This window comes from Podarcis pityusensis (assembly GCF_964106645.2).
Source record: "Podarcis pityusensis genome assembly, chromosome: 13".
NCBI classification, from domain to species: Eukaryota; Metazoa; Chordata; class Lepidosauria; order Squamata; family Lacertidae; genus Podarcis; species Podarcis pityusensis.
The window spans coordinates 52,437,525-52,451,780 of NC_138038.1; the positions used below are offsets into that span (position 1 = coordinate 52,437,525).

Here is a 14,256-nt window from a genome sequence, read left to right on the forward strand (position 1 = left end):
ACATCTGAAGGCAGCCCTGTTTAGGGAAGTTTTTAATATTTAATTCTGTACTGTTTTTAACATTTGATTGGTAGCCGCCCAGAGTGGCTGGGGAAACTCAGCCAGATGGGCGGGGTATAAATAATAAATTATTATTATATTATTATTATTATTATTATTATTGAGGCATCTGATTGGCCACTGTAAGAACAGAATGCTGGACTCGATGTGCCATTGGCCTGATCCAGCAGGGCTCTTAGATCCCGGAAATATCCTCAAGATCCCGGAATGAGCCCCTGGCCGGGTTCAGCAGCCAGCCTCTTCTCAGTGTTCTTACTAGCTGATCTCTCGGGTTCTAAAAGCAACCCCAGACTCTCTCTCTCTTTGACACTCTTCTCCCTCTTTACCCCCAGCCATTGTAGAAGGAGACAGCTTCGAAGAGATCTACCACAAGATCAAAAGAATCATTGAGGAGCTCTCCGGCCCGTACATTTGGATCCCGGCTCGTGAGAGACTTTAGGAGCTTAATGTGAACTGATATTTCCCGGAAGGGATGGCAAAACCAACCACCACCGAATCTGCGACAGAGCTGTCCTCTCTGGAGAGGGGGACCGACTCTTGTCTCTTGCCACTGAACTTAGCTGTTTGGTTAATATTTTGGGGATGGGTGGGGATGTCTTGGGACAGGCTTCTTTCGTTTCTTCCGTTGACTCTTTAATATTCTCAATTTTTGTTTTCCTTTTTCCTTTCTTTTTTCTTTTCTTCTTCTTGCGTGATCCGGCTCCCCCACCCCTAATCCTGATTCAAAACCGCTCCCGTTTTAATTTCTGCAGCAAATGTGGGGCTTTCTTCCATCCCCAACAGCGCTAGCGCATGCATGCTGTCATTTGGGGGGGCAGGTGGTGGCACAGGGGAAGAATGGGGGGGGTTCTTAGATTCTGGTCTGTTTCGTTTTACAAGCAGCAAGGTGGAGGGGAGGCACACACAGACTCTGAACTCGGAGAGAGAAAGACTGAAACAAACTTATTGTGGGAGAGAAGAGAGAGATATTTTTTAAGAAAAACTTTCTGCAAATGGAAGCCACTTTTGATGAGTTTACTTTCCAGGACTTCCACCCCTTTTTTCCCCAGTGATTCAGAAGAAAAGAAGGCATTGTTGCTGAGGAGTTTTAAAGTTCCCTGGTTGTGGTTTGATCATTAGGGCAGAGAAGAGGGATGGGGATTCCGGAGGGTTTTTTTAATTTTGGAAGGAGGAGCAACACTGCACACTTGTTAAAAGAATCAAAACAAATTTACCAAGCTAAGTTTTCTGCTGTTTTAAAAAATAAAAAACCTGACTATTTTCCCCTTGGAAGGAAACAAGATACCTTTTTCCGTTCCTTCCCTCTTTTGTTTTGGCTGAATAATATTCTACGATTGAAACAAGCACAGACCCAGGACTGATGAATCCAAGATAATCCTCGCTTGCAAGAATGGCCTGATGATGACGATGACTTTGGGATATAATATATCTATATCTATATATCTCTATATAGATAGATATATATTATTTTCAGTTGACTTTTTCTCTGTTTTTGATTTTCTCTTTCATTTTGTTTTGTTTTTTTCCTCTTCAGTGCATGAAGTTTACTTTTGTGGCTTCAAAATTTAGCAGAAAAAGGATAACAAAAAATAATAATAACAATAATCATGGAACCATTTTTGCTAATCCAGCAATCTATATTTTTCTTTCTGGGGGAGGGAGAGGAGAGAGAAAAAAAGAAGAGAAAGGTTGGGGAAAAAAGGGAAATAGAGTTTTTTTGATGTCCTGTGACTATTTTTTGGGGTCATATCAAGTATTTTGGTGCGGCTGTGCGTGATGTATGAAAAAAAAATACACAGAGGAGAACAGTTTTAGTGGGTGGGAGATATATTTCGGAGGGCTGTTTTAAGTTCACTTTGAAGATTTTAATTTCCAAATCTAATGGATTAATTATTATTTTTTGTATATAAAGAAAAAAACAGAGATTGGACTTGGGGGTTGGGGGAGTTGGAGATATTTAGCCCCCAACCCCACTGCTCCAGCCACTGCTGGCCCCTGGCAAGACACAAAACTCTCCAAAAGTTAGCCTGTCGGGGGTAGGAGGAAGGTGCCTGGTCACACTTGTACTCTAGGAAGGAAGAGCTGCTGGTGTGTCAGTGGAGAAGTTTATTTCTGTAGCTGCCGGGAAGTTAAGCAACACAGATTCTTCTCCAAATGCCTGAACTACGTAAGCTTCTGCTCGGACTGGGTTCTCCCCTGCCCCACCCTCCAAAAGCAAGCCTCACCCTGACCGTTCATAGGAATAATTTTTAAAATGACAGGGGTTGAATCTGACATTTTAATTATGCCTGAAAAGCATATTTTGGACCTGGTCCAAAAGCTCCGAAGGCTGGCTACCACCCCACCCCCACCCCGCCCAAGGAGCGCAAATGTCTTTTTTTTTAACAACCGCTGAATTGAGGCAAAAAACAAGGATAATCTACAGAAAACAAAGGGAAAGATGCAGCTGGAATGGAGGGACAGAGCACAAGGATACCAGTGTGCTTGGAGGGGGGTGGGGCATCCCAGGGCTGTGTTTGCCCCCCCCTCCCCCAAAGTCGCCCCAGCTCACACGACTAAATATGCCAATTCACCCACAGGCCAGTGGGGTAAAGCTGGAGGGGGGAGTTTACCCTGGGGAAAATGCCCATCCATGGCAAGATGGCGGCTGGCAGATGTGGCCTCTGATCCTGATTTAAACAGTTTGATCTGGCCCTCTGCGCCCCCTCTTCAGGCCCTTCTAAAAAGTGTGCCGTTTCAAGCAGGGCAGCCCAGACTCCTGAACTCCCTGGGTTTTCTAAGAGGGCCCAGAAGGGATCGGACACTTTGCGTCTCTTCTCCTTGCCCCCCCTCCCCTCCCAGTAACGCTCGCTGAACACAATGGGTGCCTCCCGTCACACTGATTTGTTAAGGGCTTTCCTCCCAAGGGAATGGGGTTCCTGGTGCCAACCCCCTCCCCCCCCCAAAAAAACACCAGTGTGTTGGCATGGAAGGGGTTGGTCAGACGCAAAAGGTTCTTCCCCCTCCCCTGGGGCATTATTTAAAAAAAACAAAACAGGATGTAATTGGAGGTTGTTTCTTGCTGGGGGGCACGTGAAGTTTGTTTGGGGTGGGCGGGTGGGTGGGGAGATATAAGAGTATTTTGCATAGAAATATTATCGCCTTCGGCAACGAATAATTAAAAACCAATGAAAAACCCATGTGCTTGTGTGGCTGTGTGATTTGCTTCGGCTGGGGAAGAGGAGAAATAGTTGTGTTAACTTCAGAATCACTTCTGTTTTCTTCCTAAATACCAGGGGTGGCCAACTCCCAAGGGACTGCGATCTACTCACAGAGTTAAAGACTGGCAGTTATCTACTCCCTTTTTGGAGGTTCAGGTCAAAGTGGTTGAGCATTTTTTAGGGAGGACACGGTTGGCACTGTGGTCTAAATCACAGAGCCTAGGGCTTGCCGATCGGAAGGCCGGCAGTTCGAATCTCCGTGATGGGGTGAGCTCCCGTTGCTCGGTCCCTGCTCCTGCCAGCCTAGCAGTTTGAAAGCACACCAGTGCGGCGGGAAGGTAAACGGCGTTTCCGTGCGCTGCTCTGGTTCACCAGAAGCGGCTTAGTCATGCTGGCCACATGACCCGGAAGCTGTACGCCGGCTCCCTCGGCCAGTAAAGCGAGATGAGCGCTGCAACCCCAGAGTTGGCTACAACTGGACCTAATGGTCAGGGGTCCCTTTACCTTTTTAAACCCCATTTTTTTGGGGGGGGTTCATGGCAAAAGTGTTGAGCTGGGGTAACCAGTGATCTACCCATCTACTGGTACATCACGATCTACCTATTGGATGTGCCTGCTATATACATAAGAATGTAAGGTGTCATCACGCTCTGCAATTTGCATGGCTGCCACTAGGTGGCCACACCAACTGCAGCATGCGGGATAGCAGGCTGGTCCAGGGAAGCTCCCTCCATTAAATGGGCCTGCAGCAATGTTGAGGGGTGGGTTTAATTTACACCATAGTTTTGCAAGCTGCTGTGTGGAGCACCTCGCCTCCTCCCACCTCAGTGCCTGCAATGAGATTTAATTGGGGGTAGGGAAAGGCCCTTCACGCAGTCGTTTAGCAAGCAGCTCTGTGCAGTGTGACACGTACAATGATAGCAACCTCAAGTTCTCAGTGCCAATGGCTACTGTCATCCCAGTGGGACCTCTGGAAAACAAGAACATAGGAAGAGCCCTGCAGTTGGATCAGGCCACAGATGATGCATCTTCTCATGGTGGCCAACCAGGTGTTCCAGGTATTCAGAGGGATGCAGCTTTTGAGGAGGTGTGAGACAGGTGTCAGGGGCGTGTGTGCTGCTGGAAATTGTATTCCAAAACATCTGGGGTGCCCAGGTTTGGAATGGTTGGTGTCTACAAAGATCAATAAATAACCGTATTTGACTTCTCTCACTTAAAAATGAAAGCTGGGCCCTTTTGCATGCCAAACAAAGAAGGCGGTAGGATCCAAATAAACGGTCACTTGTTTTGTGCACTTAATTTCACTTATTTTGAAGAAAATGGGGGGGAAAAACTTCGTTCCTGACCCTGATCGGCTGTTTTGAAAGCTGAAAATGCAGTCCTTCCCTGGAGAGAGAACAAAAGTATGTTGACAGTGCAAAGATCACTTGAGGGGGCCTGGGGAAGGTTGGCGGAAGAGGGCCGAGGGAGACACTGGACAGCTGAAAAAAGGAAATGGAAGGACCCGCTTTGTAGGGTCTGTTCCACAAACCTCCATAGGAGCCATGTACTTCCATATTTCTGGAAACTCGTGATAAGGATCCTTGCCAAACCTTGTCAGGAGAGGCCAGCTCTTTTGCAGCCGTTCTCTAAAGCGATTGGCTTGTAGCTGTGGACACGAAGGGTGCAATGATCCCACGGTCGCTGGGGAGCAGTCTGATCCACTCGTGTTGCTTTCAGGTAGCTTCTCACCTGCCTGCTTACAGAACAGTCCAGGTGGTGGTGATAGCTGTTTTCAACCTTTTCCAGTCCACGGCTCCCTTGATCAACTCCCCACTGGGGAAACACCTTCCAAGCTTCAAAAGCCCGGAAAGGTCACCCGTTGCCTGCAGAGCCGACAGCCTCTCACAGGATTAGTGGCCCAATAGAGACACAAGAGGGCATCAGAAGAAGGAGGGAAGGAAAGAGGGACGGAGGCCATTGTGGCCTGTGGCACCCCTCACCATCATTCAAGGCACCCCCAGGGTGTCTATTTGTCTATTCCTCTTTTAAGCCATCCAAGCTGGTGGTCATAACTGCCTCCAGTGGCAGGGAGTTCCATAGTTTAACTCTGTGCAGAAGCACTTTCTTCCATCTGCCCTGAATCTTCCAACATTCAGCTACATGGGATGTCCACAAATTCGACTATTACGAGAGGGAGAAAATTATTATTATTATTATTATTATTATTATTATTATTATTTATACCCCAGCCACCTGGATGGGTTTCTCCATTCACTCTGGGTGCCTTACAACGGAATATTAAAATACAATAACCAATTAAACATTAAAAGCTTCCCTAAAATGGGCTGCCTTCAGATATACTGGACTGAGGCCGTTTAGGGCTTTCAAGGTCAGCACCAATACTTTGAATTGTGCTCAGAAACAACTGGGAGCCAGTGTAGGTCTTTCAAGACGGGTGTTATACAGTCTCAACGGCCGCTCCCAGTTACCAGTCTAGCTGCCGCATTCTGGATTAGTTGTAGTTTCCAAGTCGCCTTCCAAAGTAGCCTCACCTAGAGCGCATTGCAGTAGTCCAAGCGAGAGATAACTAGAGCATGTGCCACTCTGGCAAGACAGAAAAGCTTTTCTCTCTTTGCTTTCTGCACCCCACGCATAATTTTATAAACTTCCATCGTGTCATGTCTTACCCGCCTTTTCTCGAGACTGAAAGCTCCCTTTCCTCACTGGGAACCTTCCTCCTCCTCTGTCTCAACGTTGCCTTTGTGGAATTCATCAGTAGCAGGCTAGAGTTGCGTGTTTCTGCTTGTCATTGCCTCTGGCGCCACCTGCTGTTGGCCTCCCAGCCTCCCACCCTACCAGTTGCAAATGGGCACCAGCCACCACCGCCCTAGCAGGACATCCCAGGGACCACAGCTCAGATCAGGACCTCTCTAGCATCTGAGACAAAGATCATCCTGCACTGCCAATGGCTTCTCTGAAGCCCTGACCCAGCCCAAGGCAGAGCGGAGGTGTAGGTAGCACAAAAAGAAAGGTGCTTTGTGTAATAAACGAAAATCTGCCCTTATTCCCTTGTGGGGGACACGAGAGCCCCTATAGAGTCCTTTGCAGGTTCTCCATCGGTCGGAGAAAATAACAGAGGCCAGCCAGAGAATATTGAGAAGCAACGCAGCTAGTAAGCCTGATCTTTATTGATCTGTTACAACAGGGTGCCCCCTATACACGCAGGAGAAGGAGTGAGACCCCGAACCAAGGTATGCCCGCCCTCATATAGACATTTTAAATTGCCTGCCCTGGAGTCGAAGACCACCCCCAGACACATCATACCTACATCACAGAAAGGGTGGTCTACAACAGAAATCTGAGTGTGTTGTTTACCTCCTGTCTGGCAGGTTACCTGTTAATGGTCACTTGATTGGATACCCTGGGGGGCCTGACCAGTGTTTTGTAATGATAAATACTTAGTTCCTGAGCCAGGTCCCGGGCTCACCCTATTCATACACAGACATACCCTTAAGACAGGATTTTTGAAGGAAAAGACAATGGGGAGGCTTTTCCATTTGACTTTGCAGAGAAAACACCTGGTCAGTTTGGGAGTCAAAATGGATTCATGGGTGTTCTCCTGTGCTGCTTCAGACATGTGGTTTATACAGTGGTGCCCCGCAAGACGAATGCCTCGCAAGGGGAAAAACCCGCTAGACGAAAGGGTTTTCCGTTTTTCGATGCGCTTCGCAAGACGAATTTCCCTATGGGCTTGCTTCGCAAGACAAAAACGTCTTGCGAGTCTTGCAATTTTTTTCGCTCCCCCCCCCTTTTTCTAAGCCGCTAAGCCTTTAATAGCCGCTAAACCGCTAAACCGCTAATAGCCCTAATCCGCTAAGCCGCTAATAGGGTTGCTTCGCAAGACGAAAAGACCGCTAGACGAAGAGACTCGCGGAACGGATTATTTTCGTCTTGCGAGGCACCACTGTATATTTATGTACAGTGGTACCTCTGGATGCGGACGCCATGGAGCGCAACCTGAAAATATTCATCCCGAAACATATTTAACCTGAGTTATGACTGTACGTGTTTGCTTGGTACATTTATAAACCTTTATTATATACATAAGACCTTATTTTTTTTATTTCAATTGAGAGGGCATTGCAGTGGGTGACTTAGATTTGAAGGCGCCCAAGCAGTCCTGGACCCCTGAGATGCCCACAGACTGGTGGCGCTCTTAGTGACCCCCAGAAGCATGACTCTGCACTCTGGTTTTCCGCTGAGCGCTTCGTTCATTTAGCAAGATTTATACGCTGCTGAATCGGAAAATCTCTATGCAGCTTGCAAAATGTTCATTTAAATTAGCCATCAAAGCAGACTTTAAAAATAGTAGACACTTCTAAGAAACAAGATTACGGTGCATTCAAATTACAAGAAACGAGATTCCTATTAAACATGAGGAAGAACTTTCTGATGGGAAGGGCTGTTTGACAGTGAAATGGACTTCCTTGGAAGATGGTGGGTCTTTAAGCTGAGGCCATCTTGTTGCTTACTGTTTTCTCAAAATGCATCTTCTGTACTGTGGAAAATAAATAAAAACATTTTTAAAAAAGCAGAGGCCATCTGTCAAGGATTTTCTAGCTGCAATTCTTGCATTCCAGGGGGTTAGACGAGATGAAACTTGAGGTCCCCTCCGACTCTTTAGTTGCCTAAAGAAACAAACAAAACGGTTTTCCACAAGGGGTTGAAAACAGTACAGAGAAAGCAGCTGTCTCGTATCAATAGGCAGGGAGTTCCAAGGTTTAGGTGCCGCCACGCTAAAAGATCAATTATCTCCCAAGTGAGGAACGAATGTTCTGCAACCGGTTGTAAAAGTGCCAGTTCTGCAGTTTGGCATTCAGCGGCGGACAACCATTTCCACCCATTCTGAGCCTGAATATTTGTAGGTGAAGCACTAATATTGCAAGACGTCCAAAGCCTCCAGCGACTGCGTTCTAAAGGAAAACGCACTCAGGTGAGTGCTCCACACCAGAAACATCTCACTGCCTTGGAGAATTGGAGAGAGTGTAAACAGTATAATGGAAGTAAGCAAGGAAGGGGTTTTGGGGGGGAGGGGGGAACAACAGAGCCTTTTAAGCTATTGGATTTTAAGTACACCTCTCAGCAGTGAGTGTCATAAGCCAAGTTACATGAAGAAACAGCTGGGTTTCCCGATCACCCAGTGGAGAGGAGTGGAATTTGATTCCCTTCTCATTTAAAGGCAAATCTTACAGATTTGCACTTTCCAAAGCAATACACCAGCCAGCATACAGCCCTCTTTCAAAATTGGCATTGTTTCTGCAATGTATAATCTTGAAGGTAAAGGTAAAGGGACCCCTGACTGTTAGGTCCAGTCGTGGCCGACTCTGGGGTTGCGGCGCTCATCTCGCTTTATTGGCCGAGGGAGCCGGCATACAGCTTCCGGGTCATGTGGCCAGCATGACTAAGCCGCTTCTGGCGAACTAGAGCAGTGCACAGAAATGCCGTTTACCTTCCTGCCAGAGTGGTACCTATTTATCTACTTGCTCTTTGACGTGCTTTCGAACTGCTAGGTTGGCAGGAGCAGGGACCGAGCAACGGGAACTCACCCCGTCGCGGGGATTCGAACCACCGACCTTCTGATTGGCAAGTCCTAGGCTCTGTGGTTTAACCCACAGCTCCACCTGTGTCCCTATATGTATAATCTTAGATGGGTGTATAATCTTATAAGGGTGTATGTGTGGGACTCCCTGGTCCTGAATGGGGCAACTGTGCCCCCAAAGGACCAGGTGCACAGCCTGGGAGTCATTTTGGAATCACAGCTGTCCATGGAGGCGCAGGTCAGTTCTGTGTCCAGGGCAGCTGTCTACCAGCTCCATCTGGGACACAGGATGAGACCCTCCCTGTCCACAGACTGTCTCATCACAGTGGTGCATGCTCTGGTTATCTCTCACTTGGACTACTGCAATGTGCTGTACGTGGGGCTACCTTTGAAGGTGACCTGGAAACTACAACTAATCCAGAATGTGGTAGGTAGACTGGTGACTGGGAGTGGCCACCGAGACCATGTAACACTGGTCTTGAAAGACCTTAATTGGCTCCTAGTACGTTTCCGAGCACAATTCAAAGTGTTGGTGCTGACCTTGAAAGCCCTAAACGGCCTCAAAGGCCCAGTAGACCTGAAGGAGCGTCTCCACCCCCATCGTTCTGCCCGGACACTGAGGGCCTTCTGGTGGTTCCCTCCCTGCGTGAAGTGAGGTTGCAGAGAACAAGGCTGAGGGTCTTCTTGGTGGTTACGCCCGCCCTGTGGAATGCCCTCCCATCAGATTTCAAGGAAATAAATAACTACAGTATTTGACTTTTAGAAGACATCTGAAGGCAACCCTGTTTAAGGAAGTTTTAAATGTTTGATGTTTTATTGTGTTTTTAATATTCTGTTGGGAGCCGCCCAGAGTGTCTGGGGAAACAAAGCCAGGTGGGTGGGGTATAAATAATAAATTATTATTACTACTACTACCATGAAGGGAACCTGCACTTCTGAATGTGGCGTTACCCTACAGCCTCCAAGTATCACAGTGGTGTATCACATAGACCACAGTGGTGGTCTATCAGGGACAGATTTCCTATGCCCCGTGGCAAAAAATGATAGTCACAGCCCTGGAACAATTGCAGAACCTGGGGCACCTTCAAAGAAAGCAGAGTCACCCTGCTTAAAATGGGGAAACTGGAAGGTCTTGCAGGAACGAAACCCAAAAGTGAATTCTGTGTTGTGGGGAGAAGAGACCCCCCCTCTTTTGTGCATCATTATCCTGCTGTTCTGGGATGCAGGTGGCGCTGTGGTCTAAACCATAGAGCCTAGGACTTGCTGACCAGAAGGTCGGCGGTTCGAATCCCCATTACGGGGTGAGCTCCCGTTGCTCGGTCCCTGCTCCTGCCAACCTAGCAGTTCAAAAGCACGTCAAAGTGCAAGTAGATAAATAGGTACCGCTCTGGCAGGAAGGTAAACAGCGTTTCCGTGCGCTGCTCTGGTTCGCCAGAAGCGGATTAGTCCTGCTGGCCACATGACCCGGAAGCTGTACGCCAGCTCCCTTGGCCAGTAAAGCGAGATGAGCGCCGCAACCCCAGAGTCAGCCACGACTGGACCTCATGGTCAGGGGTCCCTTTACCTTTATCCTGCTGTTCTATGTGACCGAAAATGACTTCTGTACAGTAGGTGGAACTCTGAATTCTGAGAAGATTATACACAGAAACACACACACAAGAAATTGTTTTTATATCAGCAACTTTCTCCTTCCAGCTTGGGGGAAAGGGGAAGCTAGAGCAAAACACTCCCCTTTGTGGTTTTCATGGACTCAATGCCATCGTGGCACATGCCATTCCAGTAAAATTTGGTGGCATTTTGCAGGCCTTTCCTGTTGTGAAAAAGAGCTGTGATTTATCCTGCCGTTGCAAAGTAAGGGCATTGGAAGAGGCCGGATGAATCAGGACCGCAGCCTCCTCCCAGGCAATGAGAGATACCGTACTTCTAGGAAGCTCCCTGGAGAGTAAGAAGACAACTGACCTAACCACTTGCTTTTCATCCTGCTGGCAACTGCTATTCAGAGGTAGACTGTCCCTGAAGATGGAGGGTCCACTTACAGTAGCTGTGAATTGCTGGATACAAACATGGATAAACCTGTCAGACAAATTGAAAGTCAACATTTTTTAAGTCTGTGGCTGCCGTCCTCCTTCCATCTTCTGACACCAAATTGCGTAATGTAGTAATCCATTGTCTGAAGAAAAGTCACTTTGTTTTTGGCTGTCCCAGTGCCGGATTTACGTATAAGCTAAACAAGCTATAGCTTAGGGCCCCACTCTCTTGGGGCCCTCCCCAAAAAAATTTAAAGGGAAAAAAACAACTGGATGTACGTTTCCAGCGGTACCTCGCATTACGAACTTAATTCGTTCCAGAGGTCCGTTCTTAACCCGAAACCATTCTTAACCTGAGGTGTGCTTTCACTAATGGGGCCTCCTGCTGCTGCCGTGCAATTTCCGTTCTCATCCTGGGGCAAAGTTTGTAACCCGAGGTACTATTTCTGGGTTAGCAGAGTTTGTAACCCAAAGTATTTGTAACCCGAGGTACCACTGTATAAGATAAAAATCAAATAAAACAAAACCCACCTACAGCAACAGTGTTTTGTGTTGTGTAGGCTCCTACAATGTAAGTAATGGGCCCCGCCTGCTAGCCTGCTCCCTCAAATATCACTGGTAATTATTTCACTATTAATATACTTCTTAATTGTATTTCAGTTCAACAATTACCGTATTTTTCCATGTTTAAGATGCCCCCTATTTGGGGGGACTCAAAATTAAGAAAATGAACTATGCACTATCTGTGTAGAAGATGACCCTTTATTTTAAACTTCAAAAATTTAGGGGGAAAATATAGTCTTATACACAGAAAAATGTGGTACTTTGATAAAATGCATATTTTGTTATGCGCAAATGGCTTGAGATACCTATGAGGTCCATAAATATACCATATAGCATATATCCAACACAAAAAACAGGGACAATTTGTTGTTGCCAAAGGACAGCTGGACATATCAAGGGCCCCAATACCTTCAGTAGCTTAGGGCCTCATCCAACCTAAATCTGGCCCTGGCTGTCCTGAATCCACCACCCAAGAATTTCAACTTTTAGTACCATTGTTGTAAATAAAATTATGCCCTTTTCCCTTATGGGGTATCCAAGAGCCCATATAGAGTCCTTACATAGTTTCCCTATTGGTAGGAGAAAATAACAGAGGCCAACCAGAGAATACTGAGAAGCAAAGCAGCTAGTAAGCTTGATCTTTATTGATCTGTTGCAACAGGGTGCTCCCCTCACACGCAGGAAAAGAGGAGGACCCAGAAAAATGCTGTGCAAGGGCTTATAAAGACTTTTGAAATTCCCATCCTGTAGATCAAGACCACCCCCAGAAACATTATACATACATCACAGAAGGGGTGTAACCTAAGACCACCCCTCAGATACACCATGCATACATCACAAAAAAGGTGGTCTAATAGGCGGTCTAAACAGAAATTTAAATGTTGTTTATCTCTTGTCCTTGTTTATCTCCGTCTACCAGGTTACTTGATTGGATTTCCTGGGGAGCCTGGCCAGTCTTTTGTAATGATAAATACTTATTTCCTGGGCCAGGTCCTTAATGTGTCCTTAAGACAGGATTTGTGAGGAAATAGACAATGGGGAGACTTTTCCAGTTTGACCTTGCAGAGAAAACATTTGGTCAGTTTAGGAATCAAAATGGTTCCAGGTTGGTCTTCGTGTGCTGACCTATGTATGTGCGGTTATGAACATTACCATATATCTAAGACCATAAAACTCCTATCACACCATGGAAGAGGGAGAAACTCCTCACCCCCTGTCTTGCCTCTTACCAGGCACCATGTTATTATTGGAAGTTTCTGAGCAGAGGGTAGATGGCCAACTTTCAGGGATTCTGTAGCTGTGATTCCTGCATTGCGGGGGTTGAGCTAGATAACCCCTGGGTGTCCCTTGCAACTCTACAGTTCTATAAAACTCTACCGTGCCCTACCTTTGCCTAGATGACTTCCCTCATGACACTAAATAGCCTCAGGATAGTTCCACAATGGATGTTTTCCTGCAGAATAAGCAGTCTTCGTTCACCCGCTTTTTACAGACCCCTGCATGGCGTCGTGATCAAAATATGCTCTCCTCAACCTCATTTTCCTCCATCAGCTTCTGCTTTCTTATTCAGAGCCTAGAATATCTTACTTTTTCTTTTAGCGCAGGGTCCTGTCCATACTGAAAATAAAATCCATGCGCCAAAGGAAGGAAATGGTGAAGCGCTTCCCATGTATAATTTTGAAGGAAAATGTCACCAGTTCTTTCACTGCAACGCTTCAGCAGCTAGAAGTTTTTTTAAGAAACACGTGACGTGTTGATTCCTTTATTGTAAATGGAGCCTTGCACTGTCTACTCAGAAGTAAGCACCACTGTATTCGATGGAGCTTACTCCCAGGTAACTGGGTAAAGACTGGGCGGCCTTACACTGCGATCCTAAGCATTTTTACTGGGAACTAAATCCCACTGAGTTCAATAGGATTTACTCTCTGGTATGTTCCTCATCATTCTCTATGTTTCTATTATTATTATTATTAGTAGTAGTAGTAGTAGTAGTAGTAGTATTACCCGCCTTTTTCCCTGACAAGGACTCAAGGCAGGTTTATTTCACTCCATTTTTCTGCATCACCTTGCCAACAAAGGTCCATATAGTGAAAGCTATGGTTTTCCCAGTAGTGGTGTATGGAAGTGAGAGCTGGACCATAAAGAAGGCTCATCGCTGAAGAATGGATGCTTTTGAATTCTGGTGCTGGGGGAGACTCTTGAGAGTCCCATGGACTGCAAGAAGATCAAACCTCTCCATTCTGAAGGAAATCAGCCCTGAGTGCTCCCTGGAAGGACAGATCCTGAAGCTGAGGCTCCAAGACTTTGGCCACCTCATGAGAAGAGAAGACTCCCTGGAAAAGACGTTGATGTTGGGAAAGATGGAGGGCACAAGGAGAAGGGGACGACGGAGGACGAGATGGTGGGACAGTGTTCTCAAAGCTACCAGCATGAGTTTGACCAAATTGCGGGAGGCAGTGGAAGACAGGAGGGCCTGGCGTGCTCTGGTCCAGGGGGTCACGAAGAGGTGGACACGACTAAAGGACTCAACAACAATTTTTTTCTGCTCAATGTGATGTGTATACGACGTCTATGTGAACCGAGGAACGTTGGAGGGGATGAGCTTCTGCAGTAAAAAGTTTTCCTCTTTCATAACTCCAGAACTTACAGACACCCAATGAAGCTGAGCCTTGGAAGATTTAGGGTATATAAAAGAAAGGGCCTCTTCACGCAGACTCTGGAACTCATTCCCACTGGAGACACCAAATTGTTTCAAAAGAGGAAACGTGATCTTGGCTTCTATGCTTTGTTTGCTTTCTGGTTCCCCTCTTTCAGCTCAACTTCC

At 46.6% G+C, this 14,256-nt stretch overlaps 1 protein-coding gene and 1 long non-coding RNA gene across 20 annotated transcripts in view; both read left to right on the forward strand.

Annotated features, from left to right (window-relative positions):
* The window catches only part of DLG4 (discs large MAGUK scaffold protein 4), a gene marked incomplete at its 5' end in the record, with an annotated part of 130,353 nt that extends 127,259 nt beyond the window's left edge, over window positions 1-3,094 (forward strand). For all 19 annotated transcript variants that reach the window (XM_080979686.1, XM_080979690.1, XM_080979692.1 and 16 more), the window contains one exon: window positions 393-3,094. In XM_080979686.1, coding sequence (XP_080835812.1) covers window positions 393-499 — 107 coding nt within the window. In that variant the 3' untranslated portion in view covers window positions 500-3,094. The remainder of the gene's footprint in view (window positions 1-392) is intronic.
* A 3,800-nt stretch (window positions 3,095-6,894) lies between these two features.
* LOC308462437 overlaps window positions 6,895-14,256 on the forward strand; it is a 45,494-nt gene continuing 38,132 nt past the window's right edge. The window contains exon 1 of the long non-coding RNA XR_013979162.1: window positions 6,895-7,208. This is a non-coding gene — a long non-coding RNA (uncharacterized lncRNA). The remainder of the gene's footprint in view (window positions 7,209-14,256) is intronic.